The 18720-nt window shown below is 41.4% G+C and overlaps 1 protein-coding gene across 1 annotated transcript in view; it reads left to right on the forward strand.

Moving 5' to 3' along the window:
- Positions 1-18720, forward strand: part of SLC9A1 (solute carrier family 9 member A1) — a 75438-nt gene that overhangs the window by 32251 nt on the left and 24467 nt on the right. The window contains exon 2 of the mRNA XM_007425867.4: positions 16915-17375. Within this exon, the coding sequence (XP_007425929.1) occupies positions 16915-17375 (461 nt within the window). The remainder of the gene's footprint in view (positions 1-16914; positions 17376-18720) is intronic.

Genomic DNA, 18720 nt, shown 5'->3' on the forward strand with positions numbered 1-18720 from the left:
CCTGAACAGCTTTGATAGGATAAGACATTTTTGGCTTGTGAAACATAAACAGGCGTCTCTTCAGCTGTCCAACCAAATGGAGCATCATGTTTCTCTTGGCAGTCAATGCAAGATACTTTTGAAGGGAGCTGTACTAAAAATGGAGCAATGTGTTTTCTACTGGAAGCAATAGTTAGCTCTGATATTAACATTCCAGGCAACGGGAAGTTCCTCTAGCTGAGAGATTTTGCAAGCCAATGATCTAGGTACCACGCTAGCTCTCCATGACCAATACATTACGGCAGTGTGATGCTGAAATTGGTCCCTAGTTCCCTGTTCCTTCTGCCTGAAAGTTTGAAAGAGAGCTCAGTATCAAATATGGATCTAAATTCTCTTTAATGCTCCTCTGAACTATGCACAGATTGTTTTCACTTCCATACAGTCACTGGCTTTGGCAGTGCTGTTGCATAACATCCCGTAACTGTTCCCAAATTCACTTCTTTACATTAGTTAGTGTTCCCTCCAATAGGAGAACAAAAAATAGGAGGCATTTGACAGTCTGCCCCATTCTCCCTTTTCACCTCGAGGGAAGGAGGAATTCTGGAGATGGACAAAAGCGGGAAAATAATTTCCCCCCTTAACTATTGATAAGCAATATTTACTGAAGGAAGCAGAAGGCTATGAGCAAAGAATTTCAGCCATGGTGGTGATTCAAGAACACACCCTAGATAAAGGAGCAATGTTCAGACCTTCTTGTTTAATTTTTCTTCCCTTCCTACTTAATGGATTGCTTTGCCTCTTCCCGTTGAGTGAGCTGATCTGTCTCCATCTGTTTTTGTAACTGATTTGCTATCCATATACCACTTCATACAATGCCTTTTGTTCTTTAAATTTCTCACCTCTCTTTTTCTGAGGATCTCATCAATTCTGTCCAACCACAACTTTCTCAGTTTTCCCCTTCCTTTCCACCCATTCACTCTTTTTCCTATATTGGTGTCAGAAATGTATTGCAAAAATTATGGAACAAGCTGTTTGCCAAATTAGAAAGTTGAAGTCCACACATCTTCAAGTGGCCAAGGTTGAGAGACACCGGCCTAGACAATGGTCTGATAAATGAAATTTGAATAAGAAGGAGGGCTGAGAGTGGAGAAAGCATCTCAGAAGGGAACCTTCCTAGTTTTCAGGAGAGAAAAAGTGAGGGTGGGGAGGGATACTTTCAGACTTGCAAGTTTCTGTTAATGTAACCTTACAATAAAGACAGAGTTAGTATTTGCTGTCATGCTTCTTGTCTGGACTACCTCGAAGGACTAACATTCCCTTTTGTGATCAGTCCACATTCATTTGCTTTCTATTCATTCTTGACCTGATCTCTTCTGATTTTACCATGCACACTTCTTGAGTTCCCATTCCCGCTGCATTCAACTTCCTTTTATGTTTTTCCTGATGTACCCAACTCTGTAATAAAGTGGGCAGAAGCACAGTCATTTTCATTATTTTCAACAAACATTTGTTCCTCGCAACAGAGCACATACCACCCACTGCTTTTATACCAGCATTTGCAGGATGAGCCAACTGACTTGCGGAATTAGCTTTCCAAGACGGGAAAAGGCTCATGACATTGTGGAGATGTACAAAGGCAGTGCTGATCACTGTGTCCTTTGTGCATGCGCAGGGCTATCAGACTACTGCAAGTCATCTATCTTTATGATTGGGATATTCTCCAACTAGTAAGAGAAACAGTATTTCTCTGACATCATTTTTGCACACCTTTCCCCCCAATAATGCATGATAACCCCATGTATGATAGTTGCAACTAAAGGTCTGGGATGCTGCATCTCACAATTAACCTGGAGAGTTCCAATACATATCTAAAACAATGTCTTCCACAACATGAAATGTACATTATCTGGCTCAAAGATAGCAGACTATGCAGACATTGGGCCAAAATAGGTAGAAAAGAGTTAGGAACTGGGACTACACCTCACAATTTGGTTGGGTAAGCTTAGAATATCTTTTAGGTGTCTCATGCTTTAAGACTGACTGGGTTCACACAACTGACTAACCATAATATAATTTGATGGGTTTAGGTTTAGTGCATTGTGTGAAATCCACGATTGTTTTACAGTGGTACAGCTTGGTCAAGGCTGTACTGATCAAGACAGTATTAGACATTTTCAGTGATCTTTGGGTGTAAGCAAAGTCCCCTTTGAGTTGAACTGAGAAGTCTTGGTGATTTCTTGGACAAAAGTGGCGTGCTTTTTTTTTTAACTTTCCAGTCTAGCCCTCAGTGTGGATGGTCTTCCATCCAATTCCTAACCAGGCTTAACCTAGCTTACTGTTTGTATCTAGGCAAGGCAAATAAGATGCTAGCAACTGTTAGACTACTGCAAGGCACAACTACTTCCCAAATGCTTGTGTTCTAACCACCCCTGCAGTCTGTATCAAAGAAGGCAATTTTCCTACACCACAGCTGATATCTGTAGATATTGCTATTCATTCCTCTCTGGTAGGGAGTATAGTGGTATGTGGGAACAACCTTTGGAGACAGAGCAAAGAGATGCTGCCTAGGGAACTGTCAGATAAGAGAGGGCATAGCCCGTAGCTGGATAGTGGGTGGAGTAAGAGGCTTAGAAGGGACCCTCCCTAGTTTCTTGGGTTGTAAAGGAGATGGTGGGAGAATAGTACTTTCAGACTTGCAAGATTGATGTCAGCCTTACCAGGAAACATGACCAGATAAGCTAATTCTACTTTACTGTAAAGCTACATTAACAGAATCTTGCAAGTCTGAAAGTACAAATTTCCCATTGTCTCTTTTACAGCCCGAGAAATTAAGGAGGGTTCCTTCTAAGCCTCTTTCTCCATCCATTATGCAGCTGTGGACTGTGCCCTCTCTTATCCGATTGTTCCCTAGGCAGCATTTTTTCGCCCCGTCCCCCAAGGACTTTCCCACATACCATTACAGGAGGCAAGTGAAATGAAATTTAAGGGTTTCCTGCTGAAACAGATTGGCTCCTTGACTTTTAATTATGTACCAGAAAAGTATAGATTCCACTGGGTTTAACCAGAGGAGTTTTTCCCTATATTTTTTGCATAATTAAAAATAAAGTCTATTGTATTTTGCTCAGTCTATGGACATAATTGCCACTTCTGGATTTTACTGTTATTCATTCCTAAAGAGCTGTTGGGTTTGGAAGAATGTGACAACCCATGCAGCCTAGGCCTCTTCACTTGGACTTCAATGGGACTCATTTGCAGCTAAAAATCAATCCAACTGATTTAAAGGTTAGGAGCAAAGCATTTCTTTAAAGAGAGAAACCTAACAATTCAAAGACTTTTTAGTTTACAGAACAGGTAACCCCATGGAGCATAATGTAATATAAAAAAATATACACGGTTTGGAAAAAGAAGTTTGGGGTTTTGTTCCCTTTTCTTATAATATTAATGTTCTGAAATAATCAATAAAATAGGAATATAAAAAGAAGGTACTTCTTCCTATTGTACAGTGTTTCCAACCTTGATGATTTCCAGATATGTGGAGTTCAACTCCCAGAGTTCTCAGTGGTGGCTTGCTGGATAGGGAATTCTGGGAGTTGAAGTTCATGGATCTGGAGGTGGTCAATATTGAGAAATGCTGAACAGTTAAACTGAAATTCATGTCACAAGATAGAATTGATAGTGAGAAACCTGTATGACTTTAAAGGGAGGTTGCACAAATTCTTGAAGTTAAGTGGTGATCATGGTCATATGTTCTCATATATTCTATCCAATATGGAAGCTGTGCATATCAAAGTATTAGTTGTGGGGAACCCAAACAATGAATTTCTCTCACGTTTATGTCATACATGGGAGCTTTTCATAGGTATCTAGCTGGGAAAAAACATTGGATTAGATAGAGTCAGTCTGATAGATTTGATTCTTAATCTTTTTAGCATCTATGTGTGGAAGTACAAGTTTGCTTTTACAAGGATTACTAATTGCTGTTCTTACTGAGGAATGATAATATGCCAACCTAGAACTCCTCAGTTAATATTTTCACACACCTTGCTCCCCCATAGTTAACTGAACAATGGGCTTCTCAATTAACTTGGGGATAACAACTAAGATGGGCAAGGTGGAAACCAGCAATTCCCAGGCTAGAGAGAACCACTATTTCAGCAGCCTCCTAAGCCATCAAGTGACTGTCCAAAAATCTAGAGAGTAGGCTCCAAAGTTTTAGCTCCTAATCTTTTTCTCCTGCTCTTCCAAGGTTCTGACTTTTTTTTTCACTGCTGCAAGCAATCAACTGTTTGGGTTAAGGCTCCATTCTTATTTGCAATAAATATTCTAATCTAACCGAACTGTATCTGAAAGTCTTCTGCCAACTCAAGCCAAGTCCTGAATAAGAGATTCATGGTCTGGACAGCTATGATTTACCACTGAGCTCGGGGGTGGACACAGTACCCTGAACAAGCGCTCCAGTAGGGTTCCCACACCTTGTTAGGTTAAAATGTAGCTGCTTGCTTTATGGTTCATGTTTTGTGTGAACATAGCTGGTGGGTCCTTGACTTGGAATGAGTCTGAATCTAGCATTTTGAAGTTCAAATCAGGCTATGCAAAGTTCAAGATCCAAGCATCAGATGGGGAAAGATTCAGGAGCATAGGCAGTTCAACCAGTCAAGCAAGCTTTTGGGCTGTGGACAGTATGGAATCCAGGGGTGGTCAGGTGGGACAGTTGGCTGAATGCTGATTTGGCATCCTGGATGGGGTCTTCAAAGAGTGGAGCATAGACTGCTGTCTTGCAGTGAAAAGAAAACAGTGGAGGAGAGGAATTATCAAGAAACCCACACATCTTCAAGTCCACACCGTTCCTGACCATTTTTTAAATTCTTGGGTTTGTTTACAAGACTGATACAACTTCACTTCCTCTTGTCCCTTTCTTTTGTTTTTTTCATTCTACAATCTTCCCTTTCTTGTGACTTAATTCATAATTTGGTGGAGTTTGCACAGCAGATCATGAATCGACAAAGCAACCCACCGTGGTGGGCTTTGGGGTTGGGATAGCATTTGGTTTGTATTCGCTGTTATAAAGCAAGAGTTCTGAACATCACAGGCTGGTGTTTTGAATTCACGTTTTATTAGTACTGAATAGTATTTATAGGCCTAAACACAAGGAATGAGTCATGAAGTAATTATGTTTTTTCAAGCACAAGAATAACCAGCTGGTATCCCTCCACATAATTCTTAGAGCCCTTCAAATAGTCTTTGGACTCTTGAAAATTGAAAATAAATAAATAAATTGAGAAGACTAACAGAGAGAAACTAAATTACACTGTAATTAAAAGTACTAGAGTAGTTTAAAATGTTAAAAGTATTAAGTTAACGAACTACTTCATAGTTTATAAATAACTAATTTGTCACACTGGAGACTTCAATTTGTTTCAGATGGTGCAATCTCGCTTTAAACCCCTAGTTTATTAAAGCAAACAAACCTTGTTTCCCTGCTTCCCCTTATGACATCTGCTTCCTCATTTAGTCATCCTTTTGGCTTCAAGGAAGATTACAGAGGTTTTCAAATTTCATATTCTAAAACAGAAATTGGCTTTAATACTTTGTAAATCATTTGTTTTGGAAGTCACGGAGAAATCTGGCTGAAACATAGTTCTGTTACTCACAGCCAGGAATGCATTTGGAGAAGAAAAGAGAACGTGCGGGCTCCAAGCTTTATGTTAGGCCAGTCTTGGTTTATCATACCAAGGTTATTATCTGAATGGGAGTATGTACGGGATATCTTTTCTCATATCTGCTTTAGTACAAATTTAGGAGCAGAGACATTGAGGCAAAAAGGCAGAAAGAATCATTGGATTCTGAGGCATCTTCCCAAGACTGTTTTCTGTTTGAATTAACAGAAGCTCTCTTTTACAAAGAGAAAGAAAGAAAAACTAAATATTTTGAAGGACCTACACATGCACATATCCTTTTCCTCTTCCACCAGAGAGTTGTGACCTTAAATAATAATGAGAATATTTGCCAGAGTGGTAATTATAATAACTAAGCTTGTTGCTGTAAAACTAGCCAAGACTCTTAGCCCATCATAAAGACAGAAAGAGATTTCTTACAATGATCTTTGATGATATATCAAAAGACCATCCTGCATGATCAACTGGCAGTGTGTCTGACCGAATGAATAGTGTTTGGCACCCTAGCCTCTCATAGATTTGAAGTCACTCACATACAGGTAGTCCCCAGGTTAAGAATGCCCAGGTTACAGACGACCCATAGTTAAAAACGGAGCCTGTTGTAGCAAACTTCGAGTTAAATACACAATGATTCGAGTTCATCACTTATATAGTATTATACAATAATACTGTTCTGGCTTACATACAAATTCGACTTAAAGACAGACCTTGGGAACAGAACTTGTTCTTAAACTGGGGACTACCTGTATAAGGCTACAGAGTTTGCAGTTGCATCCTAAGCAAGCTGTAGAGTACACAGCAGGGTCCTATCCTGGTGTTCTCCAGATGTGGCGAGCTATAGTTCCATTTATTTTTGGTGATAGGAGTTATGATCCAAGATACCTTGAGGCTGAAGAAGACTATACAGTGGTACCTCGGGTTACGAACTTAATTCATTCCATGACTCTGGTCGCAGCCTGAATTGGTTGCAACCCGAAGCAAATTTCCCCATAAGGTTCAATGTAATTACCATTAATTCGTTCTGGCGTGGAGGACAGGGAGGCGGCTATTGCTTGGAGGGAGAGTCCCCCTCCCTACGACCACGTGTCAGGGGCAGAAAATGGCTGCGGACCACGTGTCAGGGGCGGAAAAATGGCCGCGGACCACGTGTCAGGGGCGGAAAATGGCCACGGACCATGTGTCGGGGCGGAAAAATGGCCGCGGACCACGTGTCGGGCGGAAAATGGCCGCGCACCACGTGTCAGGGGCGGAAAAATGGCCGCGGACCATGTGTCAGGGGCGGAAAATGGCCACGGACCGTGTCACGGGAGGGAAAATGGCTGCGGATCCGGTTCGGAACCCGAGGCGGAGTTTGGAAACCGAGGTAAATTTTTGCGGCCGGAGGTGGTCGTAACCCGAAAAGTTCATTAACAGAGGCGTTTGTAACCTGAGGTACCACTGTACTAGGAGATGGTTACATGGAGAAAAGAGAATGCAGTGCCCCATGTCCAAGCCATGAAGGTTAGTAAGGTTTCCTGTCACTGCATATAATCCATGCTTGCACTTCTTTATTGGACATGAAGTTGATTGCGGAGGTCCAGTTAAGCACTTTATTGGTCTATCATTTTATACAACCTGCAGCTAGATGCTTTCCCAGTAAGGCTAAGGTGAGATTGCTGCCCAGAGGCTTAGAATTTAATTATCACCAAAAAAAGGAGAAGTGGAAGGGAGAGAGTAATAAAGCTTGGCAGCAAAAGATTAATCTGGAAATGGGGAGGAAATTAAGTTCCATTTTTTTAGTGGCACATGAAAAACAAAAGTTCTCAGGAACTGAAGTTAAGAAAAGCAGCTCAGGATTTAGCTAAAGAAGCAGTTAAAGTTGGAGAAGAGAATGGGATGGGTGGGTGGATGGCAGGCAGGCAGGCAGGCAGGCAGGGTGTATTGTTGACCTGCTGGCAATCCAGATAAATAAATCATGAAAAGTAAAGTGGAAATAATGTCAAAGCTCTTACAATCAACATTTGTGGGTTATTTCCTTACCTGTATTGCAATAGGTAGGTGCTTTCTGTTCATTACAGGACGTACAGCCAAGGCTATTTTGGGACTGAAACAGAGGATGCAATGGGGTGCTAGAATGAGTAGCTATATCGAAACTCAAGTCTACTTGCTAAATATACCTATTAAATATATTTGAACTACTTTTCAGAATGGGTTTTTTGTTTTTTGTTTTGGTAGGCCCAAGGATTCCCACCCAGGGCCTCATGATTATTTCTTGCCCTCAACCTATCTGACTGACGGGGACATCCCTACACTAATGCAGGCCACGTTACCTCTCCTTTCTGCTGGTTTCACTGGCTCTAAGTTAACTCTATTGTTCTGGGGGTGGGGAGCAAATTTAAGTCTCTTTTTTTAAAAACAAACTATTTTACAGAAAGAAATAGCAAACATACAAAACACACATAGACAAAAGGGGAAAGAAATACATGAAAAACCACAGCTACAGAACCAGCTTTCCTGGTTTTCTGGAGCTTTGATCTCATTCAATACATTAAACATTCTGTTCACTAAATGTTGATATTTAGTGAAATATTTGCATTCAGTGGTTTGCCTAGGCAGTGGGATTTTCTACCGTTATCAACTAGCTGGTTTTGATTTGGAAGAATAAATAGGCTAACATTTAATACTGACTCTGGCCATATTTACGGGGTATTATGGGAAGTGAAATCCAACGTCACCTAAGGGGAATATATTGGGAATGCTGATATAAATCTTACATTCAGTGATTTGGTTATTTAAGTGTTCTTCTCCTTTAATTGTAATCTTTAGTTCTGTCTGGTTCCCTCTAGTGTCCAACCTTCAAAGTCTCATCCTATCATGTTGTTTTAAGAGAATTCAAAACAAAAGCATTTTCCCATGGGAAGGATTCTTACAATTAATTCCAAAACCTTATTTCAAATCTATCTAGACCCTTAGTCCATTTGTAATTTTCCAGAATCAAAGTTCTAATCACCTTTTTGATGTTTAATATAGAATGGAGCAAAATATTTTAAAATTGGACATATTGAAGGACCCAGAAGTTAATGTTGAGTGTCTGCCTCTATAAATAGACTGTGTTTAAAAAATGATATGGAAGAGGAACAAGTTATTTGACTCAGTCATTTTTTCTCCCTCTCGCTAGTATTTTGCTTGTTTATTTATTTATTTCGTAAATTTATAACCCACCCTTCCATCAGCTCTCATTGCTCTAGTTCATGTTGATTTTTATTTTATTTGTTTGTATCTTATGTTAATACTATTATGGATATTTTATGTTATAACTGCCAAGTATCACCTGATTGTGACAGTATGGGGGGGGGAGGGGAAAGGAAAGGAAAGGAAAGGAACCTGTATAAATTGGTTTAATAAAAGAATATTTTTAACATCTTTTTATTCTCTCAGTTTTATTTTGCTTTATATATTTTTAATGTATTTATTGATCGTTTTTAGCTTTGCGGTACACTGCCCAGAGTCACCTGTGGTGAGGTGGGCGGCTATATAAATTGGTTTAATAATAAATAAATAAAGGAAGAAGGAAGACAAATGGAAGCAGGGCATCTTTTGATCTAAGTATAATAAAGTGTCCCCCTATAAAGTAGGGGAGATCTTCCTGATCTGCTTGCCAGATGCTTCCTGTTATTCCCTTTTCAAGCTGTTCTGCAGCACCATAAAAAAGTTTTTAAAGAGCAGAGGAGCATCTCAGTACTGTAGAAGGGGGTTCCCTTGGTTACAGCAAGAAGCCAATGACGTGGGAAGTGCACCAGAGTCTTGGCTTCAGGATTAATCTCTCTTTCCCCAGATGGGAAAAAGATGCAAATAAGTTCCTGCTGCTGTCAGGAGAGTTTTATATTATTATGCCCGGAGCCTGCAGGCCCTTTTGAACAGCCCCCTTTTGAAGTAGACATCATGTGCTACCCTTCCCAACCTCGAGATGTTTTCCTCTGACCTTTGCCTATGCTGGCTGAAATTCATGAGAGTTGTCGTTTAAAACATCTGGAAGGTCCCAGATGGGGAAGGCTGATCTTGTGGGAGTTGCAGTTTTTTCTCAAGAGAGGTGTGTGTGCACGTATGTCACAACCTCCACCCAGTTGGATGTTACTTACTTTATAATAGGACAGATCACCCAACATTGAAAGAAACTAAGAGTGAATAGGCCACAACCTAAAACACAATAGAGCAATTATAAATCTATTTAAAAATCAGCACAATCAGTATTTTAAAAATTCAGTGCAGTGTCACTTACTGAGGGAGGGGAATGAAGAGAGAGCATGGAGGGTGCTTCACTTCTTAGCCAAGGGAGATGTGTTCCAGAGAAAGAGACAATAGCTAAAAATGCTGTTCTAAATCATCATTGTAGGGAGCCATGGATATGACCTTGGAGAAGCCATCCAGAAGCCATTAAGATAACAGGTGCAGAAGCATGCTTTTAGCTCAGGGAAGTGGGAAAGCATTAGGAAGTGCTCAGACTGGCTCCCCATTGATTCCCTGGGGCACATGAGACACCTACAGACTTGCAAGATTCTGTTAGTATAAAGTGTAGTTCTAGGCTCCCTATGGAACCAGTTTCCTGATCTGTTCTACCTAGTAGGGCTAACAATCCTGTATTAGCTTCTAGGAAGTGCCCATTCTCTGGTTGGTATCAGCTCTGTTCTTAAATTGGTCCAGGAGCCAGAAGCTCCTGGCAAGACTTCTTTAGTGCTCTATTGCAACCTTTTTTGGGGTCTGTGGGCCATAAGCGTGTCTGTAAAATGTGCTGGGTGTGGTCAAGGCAGAAAGTGGGTGTGTCCAGAATAAGCAAAAAACTGCAGCCACTGTTTTCCCAAGACAGTTCCCTCTCATTTATTCACTCCACTTAATTTTGATCTGAATTTTATTACTAAGTTGAGAACAAGGCTGGGGACCCTGCAGAAATTCTTGGGGAAGGAACTGTACCAGTATGAGGGAGGTGACTGATGTTATCGAAGGATGTTTAAAAGAGTTCTTAGATTTTAAGAGTTTTCCTACTGCTCACCTTCAGTTGAAATAATGCTTTCTGCAGCAGAAAGCGAGAATGTATATGCCTGATTTTTAGTTACACCTCTTATAGTCTAATTGCCTGGCTTTACAACTCGTGTTTCTGATTCATTATTGTCTGGCTGTTGACCATATGTTTTGGAGAATGTTCTGAGTTGCATCCTGCTATCCAGGCACTCCATAAAACGATGGCAGATGTAAATGGAAGGAGTGCTCTGAATTTTGTCAAGATCGGAGACACAATGAAAGCACATAGATGTATTTTTAGAACTTCACAAAAACGAAGGACGTTAAAACTGTCATCTTCATTAACTCAGGAGTGTTCCATTCTAATGGAAGCTTGACAGCCCATGGGAAGAAAGTGGGAGACATAATTGCTAGACGCAAGTCTTAATTCACATTTGATTCTCCACCTTTTGTAATTGGAAAGTGATTTCACTGCAGTCTTTAGCAACATGAACAACACGCAAATCTGCAGACAAATGATGAGAATTGAAGAGATCTTTATATCAGCCACCAACTCCCATCTGTTTTTGTTGGCTTAGTTTGGCAAAAATAGGAAGTGCTAGCAAGGAACATATTAAAAGCATTGGAAATTTGGAAGGGGATAGACACAAAATTTGCAAGAATTTGGTCAATAGCTGGCTACGTTCATAAGATCAGGAAGGTGTTGTCTACTTATTTATTTATTTTGTTTGACTTAGGTGTTGCTTGACTCCACTCGATACCTAACAGTTCGAGGTCAGGAGGAGTTAGGACTAAAACTGGGAAACATTGGTCATTTCAGGGGCTCTTGCTAGTGAAGCGCTATTAGAATTACAGTTTAGAGCAGTGTTTCTCAACCTTAGCAATTTTAAGATAAGTGGACTTCAACTCCCAGAATTCCCCAACCAGCTGTGCTGGCTGGGGAATTCTGGGAGTTGAAGTCCACTTATCTTAAAATTGCCAAGGTTGAGAAACACTGGTTTAGAGCATCTTCTTATCTTTGAAGTAGTGTTGGGTTCTAGAGAAGCCCAATACACCAATTTATATTGGCCAGTGGAACAACAATGAACGAGGGCTATAAAACCTGAATTCTTCATCTTGGACTTTGCTTGAGAACAGAATCTTCTTAGGAAAAAGTGAGCTTTAGTTTGTAATCATAGAGATAATTTTGTAATTGTACTTATATTTGCTGCAAAGGAAATGGGAAGCTTTTTCTTCTATTTCTTTTTACTCTCTCTGCACTCTTTCTCTCTTCCTTCCTTCCTTCCTTCCTTCCTTCCTTCCTTCCTTCCTTCCTTCCTTCCTTCCTTCCTTCCTTCCTTCCTTCCTTCCTTCCTTCCTTCCTTCCTTCCTTCCTTCCTTTCTTCTTTTTACTCTTTGTGTTAGTCTTTATGTTTTTTGTAAAACTTTTAATAAAATTTATATATAAAAAAAGAGAGAGAACAGAATCTTCTACGTCTGCTTTATCTTTATTCATGTTTTGGCTCTGACTGTTCCTCATCCTGAACTTCTGGTTTCTGGGTCCCCTCTGATATCTGCCCTGAGCTCAGCCTTGACGTCTTGATACTGGAATCGAAATTACAGTTGGCAGAATACAGGGCAGCAAAAGTAAGGATTGGCACTGATTTGTCATAGCCTGTGGCTGTAATGAGGTTATGTGATTTGATATGATCTCATGACAACATGCTCCATAGTTCAGTTTAATAATGTCTATTTATTTATTAATCAAATTTATATGGCTGCCCATCTCACCGGAAGTGGCTCTGGGTGGCGTACGATAATCAGAGAAAACAATGCATATATAACAACAATAAAAATATAAAAGTCAGTATTAAAAATTAAACATTATTAAAATATACAAACCCCAGGTATGGAGAGGGTGAGTATATCCACCTCAGTAGTGGAACCATCTAAGCATGTCTTCAGTTCCCTGGGACCCCCAGGCCTGGTGACATAACCAGGTCTTGAGGGACTTCTGGAACATCAAGAGGGATGGAGCCAACCTCACCTCCAGTTAGGAGGGCGAATGTTCCACAAGATGGACGCCATGGCAGAGAAGGCCTACCTCCTGGGACCCACCCTGTCAGATGGTACCCGCAGCATGCCTTCTTTGCAGATATAATGGGATGGGCTATTGTAATCAGGGAGTGGCAGTCCCTCAGATAACTCGGCCTCATGCCATGAAGGGCTTTAAAGGTTAACACCAGTACCTTGAATTGGACCAGGGCAGCCAATGCAGCTCGCGGAGCAGAGATGTAACATGTACTGCTCTAGGGGCCTGCGCCACTGCATTCTGTACCAGTTGAAGCTTCTGGATACTCTTCAAGGGCAGCTCCACGTAGAGTGCATTACAATAGTCCAATCTGGAGGTGACTAGGGCATGAGTGACTGTGAGCAGAACCTCACGATCCAGGAATGGGAGCAACTGGCACCCCACACAAAGCTGTGCAAAGACCCTGTAGCCACAACTGTCACCTGCTCTTTGAGCAGGAGTCGTGAGTCTAGGAGGACCCCCCAGATTGCGCATCATAATGTTGTGAATACCCTTGCTCTAGACAGTTTAATTATTATCTTTCTCTCTTTTATTTAGGCTAATTGCCCCAAACTCTTGCCCATCAGAAGTATTGGACTCATAAGACTCATAGGACTATGGCAGACGCACAACATTTAATACCGTATTAATTTGTCTTTTCCTCTTCATGTTTAAAGAGCATTGTTCAACTTTACTGTCAGACATGCTCTGTCCTGTACTAAAGCTAACCTGCAGGTACTTTCTGTATGGAGCAGCTTCAAGTAAATACACCTGATGTTTGATCTGCAGATTCTTCGTGCAACCTGGTAACCAAATTCATTGTGCAAATTCTATATAAGCCCCTACATTCAGGGAGTGGGGAGAAGTGGAAACAAGTGACAGGTATCTAAATCCATTTCAGCTATTGCTGTTTTAATATTGTTGGTGCAGGATATGCATTTTCTCTCCAGCAGTTGCAGCATGCTGCTGACTCATCATTTTGTCCTTAGATGACCCTGCTGGATTCTCGTCTGCTGCATACGAGGTTGTGGGGAGGAGGGGGAATAAGGTGGAAAAAAGAGGAATGTCATTGTGAAGCAGCCAGGCTTAAAGCTGCTGCAGCACACCTGAGTGTGCTGAACTGGGCTGGACATTTGTCAGTCCAGGACTGCTGCTTGGTGCTTTTCTCTGCAGTATGCAGAATAATAGCACCGTCCCAGCTGGTGCTGTGCTAAAAATATTGGAATTATGCATCAGGAAAGGCTGAACTCTAGAAGCTGTGCCTATGACATAGACTGAGCACACGTCTGTTTTCATGTTTAGTCTGGTTTTGTTGGTTACTTTGGGGCGTTGTGTGTTAATGTAATACCAGAAAGAAAAGGATGAATGGCCACTCTAAAAATAATCTAAAACTAAACCCCTGCAAAGCTAGCTGTTTAGACCAGCTTTAAATAATAGCTACTTTAGATAATGCAATGGGAGAAGATGCTTCTTGAGTTTTCAGTGTCAGCACTTATGCAAGGATTCCAAAGCTAGAATATATCTAATCAATGGTTGTCTGGTTTCTTCTAAAAGACCTCAGCTGAGGGAGGAGCTATGCACCATTCCTTTTGGTAATGATCCCATTGTCGAATTCCTCTTCCTGATAAGAGCTAACTCTTACCTATTGCTGGGGGGAAATGTCCCTGTCTGGGATTTAACCATTTCATTTTGCCAATGCTTAATTGGAATCGATCTTCCGAATAATCAGGTAGTTCCACAATTGGGACCAGCAACATCACTAGGCGACATGGTTGTTAAGTGAGACATCACATGACTGTGACAGACTTATGACCGCAACTTGCAATTTCACTGCTGGCTTCTCCATTGACTCTGCTTGTTGGAAGCCGGCTGGGAAGCATGGAAATGGTGATCACATGACCGCAGGATGCTGTGATGATCATAAATACCTGAATCTTGATCATGTGACTGCGGGAACGCTGCGATGGTCTTAAGTGCGAAGACTGGTTGTAAAGTTACTTTTTCAGTACTGTCGTAACTTTGAACGTTTGTTAAACAGGGCAGTCATTAAGTGAGGACTACCTGTATCAGAAAAGTATTATTAGAGCAAGTCGAAGGAGGATAGCACTAGTAAAAGCTCCTAGCTTTATCACCAATTTTAAGAAGGGGTAGGTTTTCTTGGTACTATGTGCCAGGGAACACAAGTAGGGGATCCTGCCTCCCTCATATTCTACTCTTGTGAACTTATTTGGAGAAACAGTGTTGGAGTAGATGGATTTTTAGATTTGATACAGCACAACTCTTATATTCTTAAATTCAAAGGCTTATTTACATTCCATTCTTTAATTTTTGACCTGTTTGGCTCTTTTCTCAAGATTCTATCTCTTTGAAATGATCCAGTGCTACATGAGCTCCATGCCATTGCATACGGACAGTTCAGCTGGATTTTTTGGGAACCGTCGGTATATGCCTTGTTTGCATCATTGCAGTATTTTTTTCCCCTTGAACTCCCATAATGGAATGCCTACAGAGGAGGCAGCAAGACAGTTGAGGGAGGAAACAGGGCCATTGCAGAATAATTTATTGAGTCCTTGGTGGGGGAAAAGGTGGGAAAGAGGCTACTCCATCTTAATTATACTAGGTATAAACTACACAGGAGAATTATTTTGGTAGGGTTTCAAGATTCTGTTACGTTACCCTCCTAGCAGTAGTGGTCTTTCCAGAAATCGAAATGGTTCTTGTTATGGAATTTGCCAGCCGTGCAGGGCTTGGCCGCGTAGAAAGCAAACTGCGGAAGCTGAATGTCCGCTTCCTTTTTGAGAAGACGTCTGTTGTTGCTCTGATGCTATCAAATGATCAGACAGGTGGCAACCAACTTGATGGCCCTTCACCTTATAGAAGATTTGCCTGATGTCCAAGAAGCATCTTGTCAGATATCAGCTCTGTTATGGTGCTGTTGGTGTTGGTATTTACATAGCTGGTTGCACACACTAAGGCAGTATTTCTCAACCTTAGCAACTTTAAGATGAATGGACTTCAACTCCCAGAATTCCCCAGCCAGGATGGCTGGCTGGGGAATTCTGGGAGTTGAAGTCCACTCATCTTAAAATTGTCAAGGCTGAGAAACACTGCACTAAGGTATCGCAGTGTGGTGATCTCTTTTACAGCTCAACAGGTTGCACTTAAAACAGATGGTCTCGTGCCCAGAAGTTCAGCAGGGAGGGTTGAAGCAACTGAGGCATTTATTAAAAATGGCTGCCTCTTATGAAAATGAGTCCTTTTGCCAGAGAGTTAGAGGATGAAACATGCTGTGTTTCACATCTTTCTCCCTAAACAGCAGAACTGTATTTTGAGGAATATGAAAAATTGATAACTTGGATTGTAGGGGGAGGGAAGGGCTGGATATGAGTATCTCTGTATTGAAAGGGAACAGCCAACAAAACCTTCAAATGGGAATTGCCCCTGTCCAGGATTTAACAACTTCATTTTACTCCCATCCTCCAAGAACCGGGCAGCATTATGTCACCACTGAATGTGCTCAGTCTTCTTACTTGTTTTTTTCTGGAGATTGCTCCCATGTTTAAGAGTTTTCACCCCTAAATGTTTGGTCCATTTTTGCAAGCTCAGGTTCTCCCCAGACTGCTGATCAGTGTCTCTTGGTGGGGGTGATACAGTTTTGGCAAGCACAGACTAATTGTTGGATATAAGGGGGATGATGCTGTATGTTACATTAAATAAGAAGAGCAATGAATAATGAAAGCATGCCAGTTCCTCCTCTCATTTAGTCTAGCTCTGTGATTTGAGATGGGAATTAAATTGGATAGGAGATGTGGTAAGGATGGTGCAGATTGATTACAGATAAATCATTCTAGCTGTGCAGTTTTACAAACCTACTAATAGGCCCAGTTGAGTTATCTGGAATTTACTCCAGGGTAACTAAATATAACATTGCAGCTAAAGACTTAAAGAAGAGAACATTTTCATGCAAATGTTCCTACTTTGTATAATCTAGGCTGATCACAGAATCCGCTGTATGTTGCTGCAGAATCGGGTTGTCCTGGAACCAAAATGTGCTGCTGTGTTTCTTTAAAGGACAAAGTCTTATTTCACTCTCTCACATCCAGGATTCTAGAAGAGTGTGTGGTTTAGTTTCATGGTAAAACTGAAGGACTGTCATGTACAGAGGATGCAGCTTTATGAAAATCTTGACCATGCTGCTTCTGTCTCCACTTATAGGGTTCCACGTGATTCCAACCATTTCCAGCATTGTTCCTGAGAGCTGCTTACTCATTGTCGTAGGACTGCTGGTCGGTGGGCTCATTAAAGCCGTGGGAGAAAACCCCCCAGTCCTAAATTCAAATGTCTTCTTCCTCTTCCTTCTCCCACCCATCATCCTGGACGCTGGCTACTTCTTGCCCTTGCGCCAATTCACTGAGAACTTGGGCACAATCCTGATTTTTGCCGTGATTGGGACATTATGGAATGCTTTCTTCGTGGGGGCTCTGATGTACGCCATTTGCCAGATGGGTGGCTCCCCTTTATCCGACATTGGCCTCCTGGCCAACCTGCTTTTTGGCAGCATCATCTCAGCAGTGGACCCTGTGGCCGTGCTGGCTGTATTTGAGGAGATTCATATCAATGAACTTTTGCACATCTTGGTGTTTGGCGAGTCATTGCTGAATGATGCGGTTACTGTGGTAAGTAGAACGTGGCTTTGGCACAGCTGGCTCTGTCATGGAGCAAAGGAAGACTTTTGCTCAAAGTTGTGGATTTGGAGCACTGTTGAAGGCACCAAAGGTGGAGGAGGCACCTGAAATGTCTTGTGCATGATCCAACACAATGTTCATACTCTCAAAGAAACAAATTCCATGTGGACAATAATGTAGGAATTAACTCATTGGAGGAGAAGATTTAGCTGTGATTTCTGTCTCTAGAAGTGATCAGCTGATGCCAAGGGAACCTCAAAGGAAGGATCACTTTGCTTTTTTGGTTTGATTCTTAGCACCTCTCAGTCAGAAACATGCTGCATCTGCTCAGGATGAACTGAACATCCATTTGATAGGCTACCGTTTTTTCCCAAGTATTAGATAGCTCAAGGATAGAAAACAGAGTTTGCCTGCAGAAGATCTCATATAAGTATGGGAAAGCCTTTTTTTCTGAAATGTGAGAAAATCTCTGCCAGTTAATATGGGCTGTATCATATTTAAGAGAGCCAATTTGGTGTAGTGGTTAGGGCAGCAGGCTGGAAACTAGGAGACCGAGAGTTCTAGTCCCACCTTAGGCACGAAGCCAGCTGGGTGACCTTGGCCAGTCCCTCTCTCAGCCCTAGGAAGAAGAAAGCAACGGCAAGCCACTTCTGAAATCTTGCCAAGAAAGCTATAGGGACTCATCCAGACAGCTACCAGGAGTAAAAAAACTGACTTCAAGGTGCACATGTGTGTGTGCACGCACACACACACACACAAAACCAATAATTATCTGAGATGGAAAAAATGCCCCCAAATATAAAGGAATATAAAGTATAAAAAGTAATCCCTTACTGAAAAAGAAAATTTAGATGAGATACACTCATCTGTCTCTGCTGCCATACCCTAAGCGAATATAAGATAACCCTCTTATTAAAGATAAGTAACTTGGGGGATGGGGAGGGAACAAGCATCCCGCCAGAGATTCCTATGGCCCCTACCCTGATCTCATTTAAATGGGCCCAAAATAAATGGTTTTTCTCCCAAACCTTAAGGTAGGGTGGGCTTCTTCTGGGAATGTTTCGTGTTGTGTGTTTTGTTGCAATATACCTGTTATATTAGTTTTAATTTTTTTCAGTACTGTATGCTGTCCAGTTAGGGAGTTGGTTGGGGGGGGGCTTAGAAATTTGATAAATAAATAAACCAATCTTTCTTCCTCAATACAGGAACAACTTAGGTGGACCAGTGGTCTGCCATGGTGTAAAACAAGTATCTAAATTCCTAGGCAATAGATTAGGCCAGTGTTTCTCAACCTTGTCAACTTTAAGATGTGTAGACTTCAAGTCCCAGAAGTCCC

This window comes from Python bivittatus, unplaced genomic scaffold (genome assembly GCF_059951505.1).
Source record: "Python bivittatus isolate LINGU-HERP-01145 unplaced genomic scaffold, Pbiv_v1 ctg000310_np1212, whole genome shotgun sequence".
NCBI lineage: Eukaryota > Metazoa > Chordata > Lepidosauria > Squamata > Pythonidae > Python > Python bivittatus.